This window comes from Halteromyces radiatus, assembly GCF_025201355.1.
Source record: "Halteromyces radiatus strain CBS 162.75 chromosome Unknown BX664scaffold_8, whole genome shotgun sequence".
Taxonomy (NCBI): Eukaryota; Fungi; Mucoromycota; class Mucoromycetes; order Mucorales; family Cunninghamellaceae; genus Halteromyces; species Halteromyces radiatus.
In genome coordinates, this window is record NW_026251694.1 from 802442 (window position 1) to 819465 (window position 17024).

Genomic DNA, 17024 nt, shown 5'->3' on the forward strand with positions numbered 1-17024 from the left:
GATTGGTGTGAGAAAATATCAAAAATAAGGTTTTTTTTATTTCATCTAAAAAGAATTGATATCTAAACTACAATTCACTATGAGGGACAGGATCCAATTCCAAATATTCACATACAAATACCCTAAATAATACGTCCAAATTATAAATTGAAGGAGGATCAAGACAATCAGCATTATCCTAGATAAAAAAAAAAAATCAATGAGTGATATCTACTGTTCTCTTTTTTTTTTTTTTGTGAACTTACCGAAGCAAGATGCCATTCTTTTGGAAAAGGATAAGGAATCAAATGGAGAATATTGACACCACGATACATAAAGGGCAAATGATCATCACTCATGGCATGACTATTAAACGTCAGCTGAGTAGGTTCAGTAGGAAACATATATTGAAGAGGTTGTTGAAATCGATCAAAAGGTTGCCAAAGGGTATCATCATCATAAGCGGAAAGACGACGTTCTAAATTTGCCAAATGATGGAAAAGCCAACTTGTTGAGCGGAAATAATTGTGAAAGGTCAGATTGGGAGTGCCCATCAAATCGAGTAACACCAAGACGTCAATAAGTTCAAGCCTATTACCTTGTCGTCCTTGTTGTTGTTGTTGTGGATTGGCCACTACAGTTTGTTCCCAAATCTCAGCAAGATGCCTAGCCCCATAGATAGAATCGTCTGCTGTCCACTTCACAAAGGCCTCTTCACCATCAAAAAAGATAAGTTCCAGTGTAGTTGTGTCTTGCCAAGATTTCCTTTTTCTGCGTCCACCAGACCAGGCCGAAGTACTTGATAATTGATCGTTCAACGTCTCTGCCAATGAAAGTAACACTGCACATGGCACTGCTGAATCCGTGGCACCAATGAATTCAAAATTAGGACTGTTCATCGAATCATAATGAGCTGCTAGGACAAGTCGATGTTGTGCTTCCGGTTCCTTTGTCACCACAATGTTTGTAAAGTTCTTGTCGCCCAATGGTGTCATTGCTGTAAAGGAATCCAATTCAATATGCCATCCAAGTCGTTCAAAATGCTGTATAATAAAATCACGCACCTTGGCATTGGATTCGGTACCAGAGACTCGTTCGACAAGGAAGGGTTTCAATAAACGTCCATTATTGATATCTAATGTATCAGGTTGTGAGAGTTCCGCGATTTTCTTTAAGGAATCATTGGATAAAACGCGGTAGCCAGTGATCGCACAAATGAGGTATCCAAAGAATAATAACGAACTAAGAATCAAGTTCATGATGATAAAAGGGACGTAAAAAAAAAAAAAAAAAAAAAAAAAAAAAAAAAAAAAAAAAAAAAAAGGAAAGAAAGAAAAAAAAGAAGACGCAGAAATAAGGAAAAAAAAAAAAAAAAAAAAAAAAAAGGAAAGAAAGAAAAAAAAGAAGACGCAGAAATAAGGAAAAAAAAAAAAAAAAAAAGGAAGAAGCTGTAATTTAAAATTGTATTTTGACCCCTTATTCAAAAAGAAGGTTTGCCCTGAAAATCAAAAAACCATAGTAAAAGTAAAAAGATTCTTTATTAGTAAACAAAAAAAAAAAAATAGTAATAGGAGATAAAAAAAAAAAAAAAGAAATATATTTACATAACTAAAAGATAAAAAAAAAACAATCAAGATACTATAATACAAGCGTGCCATATTCCTGAGTTTCTATTAAACAACGACATCCACAACCAGTTGGACAAACATCTTCCTTTTGGTACCATTCTTTGATATGATGACTATGTCCACCATGTCGACATTTTACACAAAAATTCAATAAACCTTTGACCAATTGATGACAGATAGTGCACTTGATTTGTGTTCGTATTTTACGACATTGATAACACATACGATCAGGACCAGCCACTTCAGATCCACATATATAACATCGTACTTGAATTTCCATTGTTCGCTCCTTGCTTGTCATTGTTGATCCAGTTAAAGTCGGCGCTGGTCGGTTGTTGATATACTTGAGTACTTCTGCACGTTGAGCCAATAGATCGTTCCGAAACAATAAATCTGCATATTGCCATCGTGTAACATCATATTGTCCACTTTTGCTGGCAGGTAGAAGAGGGATTTGATTGTATACAAACATTTTTTCACCATCAAACCATTCTACATTATTGAATTCAATCGAGAGGTCATCAGTTGAAAGCATCTCGCCTTCTTTATTTGCAATCGTCACTGGACCAAGAGGTATCACATTGGGTGTTGAGAGAGGTAATGATCCAGGAGGTAAAAGAGGAGTACTGACACGAGATCCCATCACAACAGGACTTGAGGGTGTAGATGTAAACGATGTTCCATGAGAGCTGACACTACCAGTCATTGTCAAAGATCTTAATCCAGGTGCTGTGTTACTTGGTATTTTCGCTCCAGAATACATAGTTGTCCAGGGTTGCATACGATTCGTCATTCGATTGGAAATTTTAGGAGTGCGGATAGGTGATGCTGCTGATGCTGTCAAAGTATCATTTCCCATTTCAGTTGGTGTTTCTGTCAGTGGTGATTTTTCCATAGGTGGTGGTGTACGCCTGTCACTATCCCAAAAGTAAGACAAAAAGTTGACACCTTTTGTTCCATAGGATTGGCTGAGTTGTACATGATTACTATTGCGGTTGGATACGGTAGCACCATTCAAACTGGGTCCAGAGCTGGTTCGATGCATTACTTGTTTAGTTTTCTTCATCGAGAAGTAGTCCACAGAAGACGCTTTGTTGCCAGACTCATTCGCACCAGTGCGTTGTTGATTTCTTGCTATACTTCCCCAAGACCTTGCTTTCTTGATATCATATCGAGAGATTTTTTGTATAGGCATATAAACATCATGGAACACACATGATAATAAAGCACCCATTTGAATATCACCCGCCCGAATAAAATGCTTCAACCTAATATGATCACATTAAGAGCCAAAGAAAAGTGAGATTGACAATATCATAAATGAAAGAGTCTTTTGACTTACATATTATCTACTAATCGTTGACCTAAAGGATGAGCACCCCATCTTACGCGACGTTTTGGTAGATCATCTATTGTTTGCATAGTAGTTTCTTCAGTAGACAACTTGCCATTTGTTTCAGTCACATCTAACAATAGACGAGTAAATGCTTGATGTCCCAAAATAGAATTGATTTCAGCCAGTTTTGAATCTTGTAACCAAAGTGGATCAGTAGGTAAAGGTTGCAAATCTGGGCGTCTATTCAAAAGTAAGTCATCCACAAGATCCTGTTGTTCTGGAATATCTAAAGGAACACATTCTCGTATAATTTCCAAAGATATTTTCCATATTTGAGCCAGATCATCGCGGTCATGTGTCTTGGCAGCTTGAGCATTATGAAGACATGCTTTCATGGGTTCATTCGGTGATAACCTAAACAAAAAAAAAAAAAAAAAAAAAGATTGAGGATTTGGATCATTCCATTACAAACATAAATAAATAAGTCTACTTACATATATTCTTTAGCAAGCCATGGGCTAAAAGGCATCATATCAGAGAAATCGGCAATTACGATGTTTCTTGTTGTCCTATCAGATTTAGAGCCATGGTAGAGTAGATTGTCTTCACTCTTCATAGAATTATCCAGAGCCAGCCCCTATTATAACAAAAAAAGAAAGAACGAAGAAAAGTATAATCCATGAATCATTATGATTTATCTTTCATTTCTATCGTATTTTAGAAAATACATACGTCCGGTTTAAAGTAGATCGAAGCCATATTGGTCAAACCATCATCAATATCATCAGGATCATCATCATAACTATATTCTCCGAAGGCACCACTAGAACCAACCATCACTGTAGCATTTCGACCTTGACGAGACATCGCGGCAATTTCCTTGTATTCTTCAAATTGTTCATATGACTTTGGATGTTTGTAAAAATCTTGATAAGTATGTTCAAAGTATTCCCCATTGCTAGTATTGCTTGCTGGACTTGTATCTTGTTTATTCTTATCAGTTTTGTTGGTTGTACGATTAGGATCACGTACACGTAATGTTGAGAAGAAACATACCAATTGACCTTAAAAAAAAAAAAAAGGAGTAAGTCAATAACCATTTGAAAATCAAAATATTAATTTTATTACCACTTCCGGAAAATACACCACCACAGAGACGAGGAAAAGGTACCTTTTCATCCGCAGAATGTCTTGATGAGAGATCCAGAACAATACCTTTCTCACTTTGTAAACTACCACGCTTTCCATTAGACATACCATAGCCACCCATAAATGAAGGTCCTACAAATATTTCATCATCAGAATCAGCTTCACCTGCTGTAGTCCCATTCCAATTGCTAACATAGTTTGTAGTAGGTTGATGGATCGATTCGTCATTTTTGTTAAATGTTGTTGGCTTTGATATACCATTGACTGATGTATCTAATGTCGTTGGAAAAGAAGAAGCTGTTGCCGTAGTGGAAGATAATTTCTTGGAAGGTACTGCTGAAGTTGCTGTTGTCGTGGATGATAATGATGATATCATGGAAGCACTGTCATTTCCAAAACGAGGTTCGTCTTCTTGCATTGTTTCACCAAGAAGGTATCGAATACACGGCTCTAAACACCATAACTTTTGTGATGTATAATTCGCAGCTAATGCGTTGAGATCTTGTGCCATGTGGGTACGGTAATAGATGGATATCATACTGTTCTTTTGAATGTCAAATTCAGGAGGACTGTTGTCAGGATATTGTTGACTGAATCGGATAGTGATACGTAAGAAGGCAGTTCCAGTTTCTAGCCATGGTCCATGTAAAGAGATAGTACATGTTCGAGCAGCAGCATTGATCTACATAAAATCATAGACGTTGTATTTTGTTAGAACCGTTTTTTTTTTTTTTTTTTTTTTTTTTTTTTTTTTTTTTTTTTTTTTTTTTTTTTTTTTTTTTACCTTTTCAGTTTTGACACCAACACTAGCATACTTATTGAGAACACTAGATAATTCTTCGGCTAAGGATGAGTAAGTACTTCCAACTGATGTATCCTTTCTGAGTTCGTTGTTTGGCGCTATTGTTTTGACGTTTTGCATCCATAATAAAGGGTTGATGGTGTATTTTTGTTCACGATAGGTATTGGATGGGAAATTATAACTTGTAGAGTATTTGACATTACCATGAGGACCGGTGCCATGGAAGGATAAAGTATTGGTAGCCATCAATCGAATTGGAGCAACAGAAGCAGCAATTGAACGAGATCTTTCATCTGTTGCTTCATCCTCCACAGGAGTTTCTTGAAACGAGTGAGAATGGTAGGTTCCATCTGCTCCAATAGCATTTGACGGAACTGGATAGCGAGTTTTTTGAGAACTTGGTTTGTGACCCACAGACTGAATAAAAAAAAAAAAAGAAAGGAAGAAATATATATATATTATAAATGTGATCACTGTATATCCTACTTCAAATTCATAAAATTTTTCTTACCTTTGTAATATCTTCAGGTACTGGCCATAACCGCAAGTTTTGATCTTTTGACCAAGTCACCAATTGGAATTCACGATCATCTATCAAGAGAATTATTCCTCAGTTCCATTTCACTTGTAAATGACAAGACGATTCTCTCTCTCCTTTTCTTTTTTCTTAATATTTACCTCCATCACTGCTATTCTGACCACCTTTCCATCGCCAGACAAATTCCTTGACAGTGTCTGTGTGACCTTCAAATAGATGTACAGGTTCATTTGGTGTATCCCTACCATAGAGATAAAGCGTAGATTCCGTTCGTTGAGGCATAGTCAGGACACCATTTCCAAAAGGAGTATTTCTTGCCCGCCAAACAGGAGAATTGGTAATGATAGTTTCTTCTGGTTCATCTGCAGAGTGAATGTTCCAATACTAAATATAATAGAGTTAGATTTTTTAAATATTCTATTTGGGCACCACTCTTTACCTTGACTAATTTGTCCAAACTACACGTAACGATGTCATGATCATTTTGTCTACTCCAGTCAATACCATAAATCTTTTTCGAGTGAGCTGTAATACTTGTCATTGGCACAGCTCCTTTCTATCATATATACAAAGAAATAGAGAAAAATAAAATAACAATGAGATAAAGTAACGAATGACATATCGAGATCCTTTTTTTAAAAAAAAAAAATCGACTTACTCGCATATCCCAGATTTTCACATCCTTGTCATGGGCAGAAGCGACTAAATATTCATTTTTAAAGTTGAATTTAACTTGAGTAGCAGCAGCTATACGCATATAGATAATAAACCAAAAAGAAAAGATTAATTATTATGATTGATTATTTTGTTTGCTTGTTTTTACCATTCCAAGGTGTAAAAGAATTGACAGGTCGATAATAATAATCATCTCCACGAGATTGATGACTTTGTCCAGCACAACGCAAATCCCAAACACAAACATAAGTATCAACCGAACAAGTAGCAACAATATCTGGATGATGTGGTGACCAATTGATATCAGAGATTGCCCGAGCATGAGCATGTAAAGTATGTTCAATCACTTGAGAACTTGAATTCAAATTCCATATAACCAGTTTTTGATTTGACTAAGAAAAGTAAAAAAGGAAAAAAAAAAGGTCATGATTTTTATCGATTTTCATTGCCACTATCATAGGATTTATACTTACTGTGGATGCCACCCATGATTCGCGAGATACATAAGGACTCCATTGAACATCAGCTACTTCCCATTTTGACATATGTGGTAAGATACGAGGTATCAACCAAGGATTCTCCAAATCGATGATAACCAGACCTTGTCGACTATTTAATAAAAAGACAAGAATTAAAAAAAAAAAAAAAAAAAAAAAAAAAAAAAGATCAATTAAAAAATTATACAAAAAGTCGAGAGAGTTTTGTTTATTCCCAATGGGTTACCCAGCCAAAACCACATCACGACAAGTAGGACTAATACTCATACTTCCAACAGAATGGTGTAGTCGGATTTGCAAGGATTGATAAAACGTATTTTCTTGAGATTGTGTCAATGTCGTAGTTATAGAAGGTGGAGGTGCTGTGGTCGTAGTGATATTATCATTTGTAGAGGTGATATTGGTAGCAGGCTGTATAATAGAATTTGCCCGTGTAGACGTAATAGAAGGCAGATAATTATTAGTTGTTGTCGTTGAAAGTAACGAAGTATGGCTATCTTCATAATGAGGTGAAGGACTACGAGAATCTTGTGAATGGTCACTGTTGATAGGATGACCGTTGACATTGTTCGCTGCTTGTATTTGATGTGTCACATTATTATTATTATTGTTCTTGTTGGAAACATCCGAAGTCTTCCGCATGTCGTCAGGATCAGAGCCTAGAGAACCTATATTTTCGGGTTCTTTTTCAAGCTCCATTGGGTATCATTGAAAAAGGACAGTAAAAAAAAAAAAAAACAATAATAATAAATAAATTAACAGGTTTAAATTTTATAAGAATATAATTAAAAAGAGAAAGAAAGATACGGACCAGCAGCAGTTCACAGAAGTTAGGCGGAGCTGGAAACGTGAGATTTCCCTTCAGTCACAATGTCTACAATTGTATGAAAATGAACTGTAACTAGGAAATCAATATTTTTTAATAAAAAGTCGAAAACATGCATTATCTTACTTTCTAGATCAAAGCAAAGTATATTATGAGAATTAATATGAAAGTTGTAAAGTTCTTCACTATCAAATAAAAATAAAAAAAAGGAAAGAAGTGATACTTTTTTTTTTCGTGTCATGCGTAATGAATGAAGTCCCTTCCACCATCACTGAACCTTCATTGGATGAGTTTCAATTCCCTTACCTTTTTTTTCTCTCTTTCTTTCCCACTCTTTTTCGTTTCCTTTCTTTTCTTTTCTTCCCTTTTTCTGTATTCATTAAACTCATTCTTTTTTTATATATCTCTTTTATTAAGTTATACTTTTTATAATGTCTACTGTAAGTTACCCTTTTTTTTTATTTGCTTATCTCCTTAAAGAATACCTCTTTAATTGATATGACACAATCTTAGTATCAACTTTTTTGTTTTATTGATAAGCTTATTTTTTTCTTTTTTTTTTTGTATCTACTGATAGGAACGCGAAGATAACGTAAGAACAAGTTCTTATTTTTACTATAGATGAAGTCATTTATCAAACGAAAAACATTATTTTGGAACTATTTCTTTTTATTAATCACTATCTCTATTTTATTATTATCCTTTAGGTCTACATGGCCAAGATTGCTGAACAAGCCGAACGGTATGACGGTAAGCTTCCTATCAAATTTAAAAAAAAAAACCAATTAGTGTGTGTATATATGTGTGGGGAAAGATATTGATAGTGGAATGATATCGATTGGCCTTTTGTATTTATTCTCTATCTCTGTATGTGTGCGTGTGTGTTTGTGTTTTTGATACTTTTTGAAAATGGAGTACCTTTGACGAGGATAATGGGTTTACTAATCGATTATTTATTTACTTATTATTATTATTATTTCTATGATTATTAATGATTAGAGATGGTGAAATATATGATAGAAGTTGCGAAGGTAATATATCAACTATAGAAAAAAAATCAGGGGATAGGAAGAAAATGATGACGAATTTTTACAATGTTATTTACACACTTGTTTGTTTACATCATCTAGTTGGGAGTAGACTTGACTGTTGAAGAACGTAATCTATTATCTGTGGCTTACAAGAATATGATTGGTGCTCGTCGTGCTTCCTGGAGAATTGTATCTTCTATTGAACAAAAGGAAGAAAGCAAGAATCATAAAGAAAATCTCGCTCAAGTCAAGGAATATCGAAAGAAGATTGAATCTGAATTATATGGTGTCTGTCATGATATTTTGGACTTGTTATCTGTCCAATTGATTCCTGCTGCCCAAGAAGATGAAGCCAAAGTATTTTACTTTAAAATGTAAGTAGGTTATGGAATAGAAAAAAAAAAAAAAAAGCTTTACTAATTTGATTTTTCATATTTATAGGAAAGGTGATTACTATCGGTATGTTGCTGAATATGCCACTGGTGAAGATCGTGAGAAAGCTGCTACTTCTGCTAATGACGCTTATAAGGAGGCTACTAGGATTGCAGAAAGTGCCCTTGCCTCTACTCATCCTATTCGTCTTGGTCTTGCCTTGAACTTCTCGGTGTTTTATTATGAAATCTTAAATTCTCCTAGTCGTGCTTGTCAACTTGCCAAGCAAGCCTTTGATGACGCTATTGCTGAATTGGATACTCTTAGTGAAGAATCTTACAAGGACTCTACTTTGATCATGCAATTATTACGGGATAACTTGACTCTTTGGACTTCTGATCTTCAAGAAGGTAAGTGAACAATAGAATAAGGAATGGTTGGATGTGATATATATTATTTACTGGGGATATTTTTTTTATGATCTAATTTGTTTTATATTTTATAGAAAGCGACAAGACCGACAAGTCAAAACCTGAAGAAGAATCCCAAGAATAGCCTTTCTCCCTCTCTTATCTCCATTTATCATCACTTATCTTTATTTTATTCATTCTTCCCGTTTATATCTTGCCCTCCCTCTTTATATCATAATAAAAATATATATTTTTATTCAAAAAAAAAAAAGACAACAGATATTTTAGTTTGGAAATTGCGACTACATGATACAGTTTTTTCCACTTGAATTTGTGATAAATATAAAAAGATATGATTAATTTCAGTACGATCAAGTTGTGTCTTTTTTTTAAAAAAAAAAAAATATACGTACAAAAACCGTAAACATCAACGCATTTTCAGTATTCGGAAGGAGTGACAGGATGACAGAAGACTTCAGGGCGACCAGCACCAAGAATGGACGACATAACGATGCCATGGATGTTTCTGCTAGCGTTGACATCGCGTTGCCATAGTGTACTACAAGATTGACACTTAAGCACACTGTGCAGCCGGATGCCAAAGCTGGGTTCAACATTTTCTAAAGCTTTTTCACCACATCTTGAATACACCTGGCTTGTCTTATATTCATTTATGTCTAAGGCGATCTCGGCGTTCTGCTCTCTTCAAAATATCACGACAACGTATAAAATATAAATCAAATTGGGAACACTGACAGATAAAAAAAGATATGATTAATTTCAGTACGATCAAGTTGTGTCTTTTTTTTTAAAAAAAAAATATACTTACAAAAACCGTAAACATCGCCGCATTGGTAGGTAGTCCATGACGAGCCAGTGTGAATGGGCAGACCTATATTAAAAAAAAAAAAAAAAAAAAAAAAAGATCAATAAATATATCTATTGGACCTTGCTTCCATGGAGAAGTCTACTTACCAAGAGCAGCAGCTTTCTTCTGCTTTTTATAAAGAATAATTTCCTTTCTGATTATTCCAAAGTAAACATGGGTCAAATTGTAGAGATTCCATGGAGTACAATAAAAAAAGAAAAATAACGTAAAGAGTGAGTTGAAAAAGAGGACGACACGTAAGCTTCGTAAATAAGAAAAAAAAATTTGCGTAGAGGTCACAATGTATCATTTTGTTGTCAAGTGTCGTATAAACGTATTCCTTTACTATAGAGATGTGCGTAAAGTAAAAAGAATGCATTCAAAAAAAAAATAAAAAAATAACGGTAAAGTGTCATATCGGAAGAGGATGGAATCAAATACATTGACCGGTAACGAATTGGTTGGAATAAAAATAAAAAGGTTTATTAAATAAAAAGTATCAATACTAAAATGCTACTAGTTGATATATAAAAAGAAAAAGAAAGAAAGAAATATTCAAGATTGCACCCAGTGTCAAGAAAAAAAAAATTTGAGCCAACGGGGTTTTAATGATGAAATAGTGCAACATATTTCTGATGCATCAATAATGCTTAGTTGGCTGTTGTATTTTATCAACTCTAAATTACAATAAATCATTTTCGTCATCACCATTCAATGATCGTTGTTAGATTGGTAGCCCACCTTTCACCTATAATCAATTAACACATAATTTACAAATCCAAATGGCAACAAGACGATCCGTTATTGAAAACGCGCATGAATTTATGTTAATGTGCTATAGATGCATTTTTTTTTTTTGGATTGTGATAGCAATCTAATAAATTATTTGCTTGTTATCATCAATCATCATTGATATTTTACCATCATTCTCATAGGATTATCTTTTATTCATCGTACCATCTCATCATTATCTCATACTGTTCATCATTGTCACATTTTGTTGTAAAAATGGAGAAATCTGTCCTATTTGTTCATCATGCATTTAAGCAGGAGAGTAAAGTTTGTCTTTTCGTTTGTCGCTCAGAAGTCATCATCATCGTATCAATAAAGAGGGGGGGGGGATTCACCTACACCAAATAAGGGAAGAGTAAAAAAAAAAAAAAGATTTTATTCAAAAACGTCTAAAACTAGAATTTGTAAGTAAAAAAGTTCTTTTGACCCAAGATGAAGTATAAATAAAAAAACTAAATAACATAAGACAAATAACTGATAACCACATAATCTTTGCTCCAAGAGTATCATAGATCAGTCCACCACAAATAGCTCCAAGACCGCCTCCAATACCATTAAAGCACATATTCAATAATCCTTGAGCACTATTTTTCAAATGATCAGGTGCAATCCTTTCAGCTTGTAATGCTGCTGCGCTCCACATCATAGAGAATCCAATACCTAACAAAAAAAAAAAAAACGTAATCATATGATTAGAGTGATTCTTAAATAGCATTCCATTCTCTCCCATCACTTTTACACTATCCTTTTTCTTCTTTTCTCTTTTTTTTTTTTTTACCATGTAATAATTGAGTAATTGTAGCTACCCAAGCACCTTGGTTTTCAAGTCCCATAGTCAAAATATAAATAAAACAACGAAAAATAGTGATCCATTGTGCCACCATCAACATTCGATTTGGACCAATACGAGTGAAGATCTATGATAATAACTCAGGAACAAGATATAAAGAAACGAATGAGTTACTGTAATGAATGATAATTTTTTTTTTATTTGTCCGTGTTACCTGTTTTGAGAAGTAAAAGCAAACAATTTCTGTACTACTACCCAAAGGTCCCAGTAATCCAATCATAGAAGGTGAAGCGTGCAAGTCGTTCCGCATAAATAAAAACAAAAAGGCTTGAATTACTGCAATTGAAAATCCCATCAAGATGGTCACCAAAAAGAAGAGACAGGACTCGGGATTGGCCAATAAACTCCACATCGATACTGATGATAAGGTTTGTTGTTTTCTGTCCACTTCATCATCATCATCATCGTCCTCTATATCAACATCCATATCGTTGTTGATTGTATCTACTGATCCATAACCATTAGTACTACTATCACTACTACTGATACTGCTATTCTTGGGAGTATTGTTGATTTGTGTTGTCGATGTCAGTAATGTTGGTGATGAGGAATCAATATCATCATATAAACAAGGTGATTTCTTTCGAGGAGTAAAATCCAACAGTGCCACAGTAATGATAAACGATAAAGAAAAGAAGGTATAGACAGGAAACATAGCATAAGGACCAATAGATTCCATCAATAATCCCGTCAGAAAAACAGATAATCCATAACCGACAGGGCATCCGGTCTTTTGTTGTCCATATAGTTCTTTATAATCACCAAGAACAAGGAAGGTCACTAAAGTAAAATAAATAATAATAATAATAATAAAGGAATATGAAATAGATCATTCCTTTTTTTTTTTTTTTTGTTTCAAAGGTATTTACCAGAATCAACCATAGCAGCAATCACTGGATATCCAAACCAACTAAATCCAAAGCATCCTAGTGTCACCAACATCATCGTCATACCCATTTCATTGGTCAAATATGGTACAATTGCTATAAACAAAACTGACTAAATAGATAAGGTAGGTATAAAAGTCACGAGATATGGTATATTTCTCTTTTTTTTTTTTTATGTATTTTCGATAAAACTTACAACAGTGGACACAGCCATGTTCGTAATCATGACAGTCTTGTAAGCTTGAGTACGATCCAAATAAGAGGTCCAAAAAGGAAATGATAAACATGATACAAAAGGTGCTATAATAAAGAAAAAGAAGAAATGAATAAACCAAGAAAACAGGAAAAAAAAATATGTATATGAACATACTTACTGATAGAGTAAAGAAATCCAATCTTGTCAGTACTTAAATTGAGAACATTTTTATAAAAGGTAGGCAAATAGAGCATGGAGGAACCTATACAACCGATACTGAAGACAGATAATAGTTTAAGACCAATGAACCAAGTGTTATCATTTCGTGACATTGAATACAAAACACCAAGAAAAGAAAAGGAGACGAACTGACTGTGTAACAAAAAAAAAAAAAAAAAAAGAGGGAAAAGACAAAGGAAAGAAAGAAGAAGAAAAAGAAGAAGAAAGGAAATCCGGAAGAATAAAATCTATTTCCGTAAACTGTAACTGACTCAACTTTAAAATGATAGCTGTCAAACCAGTCATAATGAATTGAGTCACCTCCACATAGTGATTGATTCCTGCATTGAATAATAGAAAAAAAAATCCCTTTATTATTATGATTACATTGAAGTTTAATATGTCTGCTAACTAGGGTAGTTGTATATATATATATATTTATATTTTTATGTAAAAAAAAAAAAAAAAAGGTGAGAAGGAAGAATAACGATAGACAAAAGGGGAGTAGTTTTCTTATAGTATACATTGTATCAAAAATTGACAAAAGAAAAAAAAATAATAAATAAAAATAAAAAATAAAAAAAAAACTAGGGAACACGGAGAATAAAACAAGAAAAAAAAGTCAATAATAGAAGGAAACGGAAGAAATATGTAAGTGGTACATATAATAGAGAGATACTAAGAAAACATAAAAGAAAAGATAAAAGTGAAGAGATTTAAATCAAAAGGATGAATGAAGTCCAGCACCAGAGATATCTTGTGTATAAAGAGAATTCATAGGAGACGAAGTATGTTGATTGGTCATAGGATACCTTTGTGTAGGTATAAATCCGCTACTGCCAGATCCATTACCTCCATCTTGTGGAGATATTGCAAAAGCTTCCTTGTCATGATAACCTGGCGTATAATCAGTAAATGTTGTAGTTTGAGAAGAAGGATGTGGTATGGCCATTGAATGTAACATTGTAGTTGGTTGTTGTTGCTGTTGTTGTTGTTGTTGTTGTGTTGAATCATTTTGTAGTGGATGTACTGGATTCAATAATTGTCCCAAATTTGCCGCATGATGATGATGATGATGTTGTTGTTGTTGTTGGTGTTGTTGGGATTGATAATGTTGATGTTGTGAATTTTGATCATGTTGATCATATCCATCTGACATCAACTGAATTTGTCCTACATGTTGTTGTTGTTGATGGTGATGATGATGTTGGTGCAATTGTTGCATACGTTCTGAACCAGAAGGAGATGTTGAATAATCTGTACTATAATGACGAGGGTCATAACGAGGAACTGAAGAAGATAATGATGAAGCGGATGATGTTGAATAATGACGTTGATGTTGGAAAGATGCTCTTGCTGGTGATAACATGGGCGTACTTGGTGATGACGACATACTTGAAGGAGATGGAACAGCTGAAAAAGTATTATAAATACTTGTAGGTACAGGTAATGGAGGTTGAACAAAAGTAGACATCGTAGGAGATTGATCTGTTTTGATTGTATCCATACGTTCTTGTTTAACTTCCATATGTTGTTGTTGTTGTTGTTGTTGTTGTTGTTGCTGTTGTTGTTGATAAGAAGTAGAATATAATCCATGAGATGTGGCTAAAGGATGTTCAGGGCGCACGGATCCTAAAGACATACTACGCAAGGGGTGCATACGTCGGTCTGAAACGAATAGAAAGAAAAAAAAAAATAGGAGCGTTAATAAAAAAAATATACCCCATAATAAACGGAGATAAATAGTTTAAACCAATAAAAAATGTGCTTACCCAAAGAGCCAGAAAGAGAATCAGGAGGAGTAAGAGGACCATTAGCAGTTGAAGAAAGACCATCATTATGATCAAAAGTGGGCTCTACCATGGGAGGAATCCTGAAATTTTGTTTGACTAATAATTCAGGAGATATTTCCAAACTAGCCAGTTCAGGGACAGAAGAAGGTGTACGTAACTTTTGTTGAAGAACATCACGAGGATCATAATAAGAAATCAAATGTTGAGATACTCCATTGACCACAATTGACATTGTTTTTTTGATTAAACCATCTTGACGAAATTTGTATGTATCAGAGAGGCTTCCCACTAATTGTCGATCCCTATTTCGATCCACAGAACCAGCTGTAGTAGTAGTAGTTGATGATGTTGTTGTATTTTCCATACTATAACTAAGTCGTCGTTCATCCAAAGATCCAACTGATGATGTAGAAGATATAGACATCTTTTTATCCCCAGTATTCCGTTTGTCTAATTCACGATAGATGAGAAAATTACCCAATATTCTTGAAGGACTCCATACACGACCATCCGTCCATCGTTTGATGCCTTATATATAATAATAATCATATTAATAAAAATAGTATTATTATAATAATAATAATAACAATAAAATATAAATATTTTTTTTTTACCTGATTCACGTTGATCAAATACAAATACAGAACCAGATCGTATCATTTTTCGTTCTCTTTCTTGTAAACGTCGACATATTCTTGGCAAAAGACCACGACGACAACCTTCAAAGATAAGCAAGACATCTTGAGTAGTTTCAATAAATCCATGAAATGATTCAGTCACCAACATTATTCTTTGATAAAAAAAAAAATTGAATATAAAAAAAAAAAATAATAAAATAAATAAAAAAAAGAAAAGTTTTGTGAAAGTGGCAAAGAGTTTTCTTTGAATAAAGAAAGAGAAAAGAAAAAATAAAAAGGGTTGTTTTTTTTTTCTCTAAGAACGTTTTCTTGTCAAAAATGAATAAGACAAAGAAAAGTAAGAAATATCAAATAATAATAATAATAATAATGTAAGAGATTAAAAATGATAATGTACTAATAAAGGTATATAAAAAGAAAAAAAGAAAAAAGAAAAAGGGAAAAAGGAAAGAAAAAAAAAAAACGGGGGAAAGGAAAAGACGGAAAAAGTAAAAAGGGAAAATCCAATCTTTGGAGTCAAAAAAAAAGAAAGCCTGGACGGACGTTAAATTCCTTATGTGTACAACTCTTTTTTTTTTTTTTCAAATGGTTCTGTCTCTTTTTTGTCACTCGAATCAAAAAAAAAATATTCCCCCTCACTCTTGTTTATCTTGTGAGAAAAATGGTATTGTTTTTTTTCAAGCGGAATCCTAATCTTACCCCATCTACCCAATACTTTTACATAAAAGTTTCATCGGCGTTACTAGTACAAATTGCCGCGACCTCTCCTTGTTCCCAATTCCAGGATCTCATCTATTATTTCCTAATTAGTCCGGGAAAAGAGTCTTTTTTTTTTTATTTATTATTATTATTATTGGTCAATTCATATTTTTCTCATAAATGTCAAAATAAATCAAGACTTTTCAGATTATCACACTTGGTTATTAGTTGTCTATTCTATTTTTGATTGGATAATTTCAACCCACCTGATGTTAGTTAGTCTATATTACACCCATTGAAAATGAACGGGCTTTGAGATGTGTAATAGCGCAACAAATTTATTATTTGGAATAGTGTTTTTAGTATTATGACGTTGTATTCTATAAAGAAAGGTACACATCACTATAGGAGTTTTATTCATACTTAATTACACTCTAACACTTTCTTCAATGGAAGCATTTTTTTTTTAAAAAAAAAAAATAAGATGATTTACTAAAACAAATGGAATGGATCATCGAATAGAATGAAAGTTTTTTTTTTCAGTGTCAATATGTTACGTTTTAATAGATAAAAAAAAATGAATAAATGAAAGAAGAAAAAAAAAAACAAGTATTTACTATTGTCACAGAAAAAGAACTAAAATAGGCAATTCTTTTTTTGGGATACTTTTCTATCATGTCCTTTTTTTTAAAAAAAAAAAAAATCCCCTGAATCTTTTTTTTTTACGCAACTCTGTCTTGTCAATAACATCTGTGCGTATCATACTTATTCAATGCAGATTATCAAACAACGTTTTGCTTTGTTCCTGCAACCTTATTCTTTTCCATTTTTTTTTTTAC

The 17024-nt window shown here is 33.4% G+C and overlaps 7 protein-coding genes across 7 annotated transcripts; 1 reads left to right on the forward strand and 6 right to left on the reverse strand.

Moving 5' to 3' along the window:
• Nucleotides 1-12: 12 nt before the first annotated feature.
• BX664DRAFT_340790 (glutaminyl-peptide cyclotransferase-like protein) lies at nucleotides 13-1265 on the reverse strand. Its single transcript, XM_051546886.1, has 2 exons — nucleotides 246-1265; nucleotides 13-178 (listed from the first exon to the last, which is right to left on the reverse strand). The coding sequence occupies exons 1-2, from the start codon at nucleotides 1236-1238 to the stop codon at nucleotides 68-70; spliced, it is 1104 nt and encodes a 367-aa protein (XP_051397143.1). The 5' UTR covers nucleotides 1239-1265; the 3' UTR covers nucleotides 13-67.
• Nucleotides 1266-1617: 352 nt separating this feature from the next.
• Nucleotides 1618-6871, reverse strand: BX664DRAFT_268269 (uncharacterized protein; the record flags this gene model as incomplete). The annotated part of the gene is made up of 17 exons (XM_051540990.1): nucleotides 1618-2168; nucleotides 2262-2766; nucleotides 2809-2875; nucleotides 3052-3357; nucleotides 3438-3580; nucleotides 3676-4007; nucleotides 4072-4356; nucleotides 4477-4774; nucleotides 4877-5187; nucleotides 5293-5311; nucleotides 5406-5485; nucleotides 5573-5816; nucleotides 5902-5988; nucleotides 6091-6179; nucleotides 6256-6499; nucleotides 6581-6716; nucleotides 6831-6871. 17 exons carry the CDS (start codon nucleotides 6869-6871, stop codon nucleotides 1618-1620), a joined length of 3738 nt encoding a protein of 1245 aa, XP_051397144.1.
• Nucleotides 6872-8397: 1526 nt separating this feature from the next.
• Nucleotides 8398-9520, forward strand: BX664DRAFT_196860 (14-3-3 protein epsilon-like protein). Its single transcript, XM_051540095.1, has 4 exons — nucleotides 8398-8461; nucleotides 8561-8835; nucleotides 8903-9243; nucleotides 9339-9520. Exons 1-4 carry the CDS (start codon nucleotides 8432-8434, stop codon nucleotides 9386-9388), a joined length of 696 nt encoding a protein of 231 aa, XP_051397145.1. The 5' UTR covers nucleotides 8398-8431; the 3' UTR covers nucleotides 9389-9520.
• BX664DRAFT_196882 (uncharacterized protein) lies at nucleotides 9307-10010 on the reverse strand. Its single transcript, XM_051540096.1, has 2 exons — nucleotides 9657-10010; nucleotides 9307-9567 (listed from the first exon to the last, which is right to left on the reverse strand). The coding sequence occupies exons 1-2, from the start codon at nucleotides 9858-9860 to the stop codon at nucleotides 9451-9453; spliced, it is 321 nt and encodes a 106-aa protein (XP_051397146.1). The 5' UTR covers nucleotides 9861-10010; the 3' UTR covers nucleotides 9307-9450.
• Nucleotides 10011-11249: 1239 nt separating this feature from the next.
• On the reverse strand, nucleotides 11250-13488 carry BX664DRAFT_196888 (major facilitator superfamily domain-containing protein). The gene is made up of 6 exons (XM_051540097.1): nucleotides 13015-13488; nucleotides 12837-12940; nucleotides 12623-12752; nucleotides 11908-12533; nucleotides 11682-11820; nucleotides 11250-11563 (listed from the first exon to the last, which is right to left on the reverse strand). The coding sequence occupies exons 1-6, from the start codon at nucleotides 13166-13168 to the stop codon at nucleotides 11283-11285; spliced, it is 1434 nt and encodes a 477-aa protein (XP_051397147.1). The 5' UTR covers nucleotides 13169-13488; the 3' UTR covers nucleotides 11250-11282.
• A 191-nt stretch (nucleotides 13489-13679) lies between these two features.
• BX664DRAFT_196913 (uncharacterized protein) lies at nucleotides 13680-14827 on the reverse strand. The gene has a single exon (XM_051540098.1). It carries the CDS (start codon nucleotides 14713-14715, stop codon nucleotides 13777-13779), a length of 939 nt encoding a protein of 312 aa, XP_051397148.1. The 5' UTR covers nucleotides 14716-14827; the 3' UTR covers nucleotides 13680-13776.
• On the reverse strand, nucleotides 14760-15634 carry BX664DRAFT_268640 (Gti1/Pac2 family-domain-containing protein; the record flags this gene model as incomplete). The annotated part of the gene is made up of 2 exons (XM_051541009.1): nucleotides 14760-15376; nucleotides 15463-15634. 2 exons carry the CDS (start codon nucleotides 15632-15634, stop codon nucleotides 14760-14762), a joined length of 789 nt encoding a protein of 262 aa, XP_051397149.1.
• Between the last annotated feature and the right edge of the window lie 1390 nt (nucleotides 15635-17024).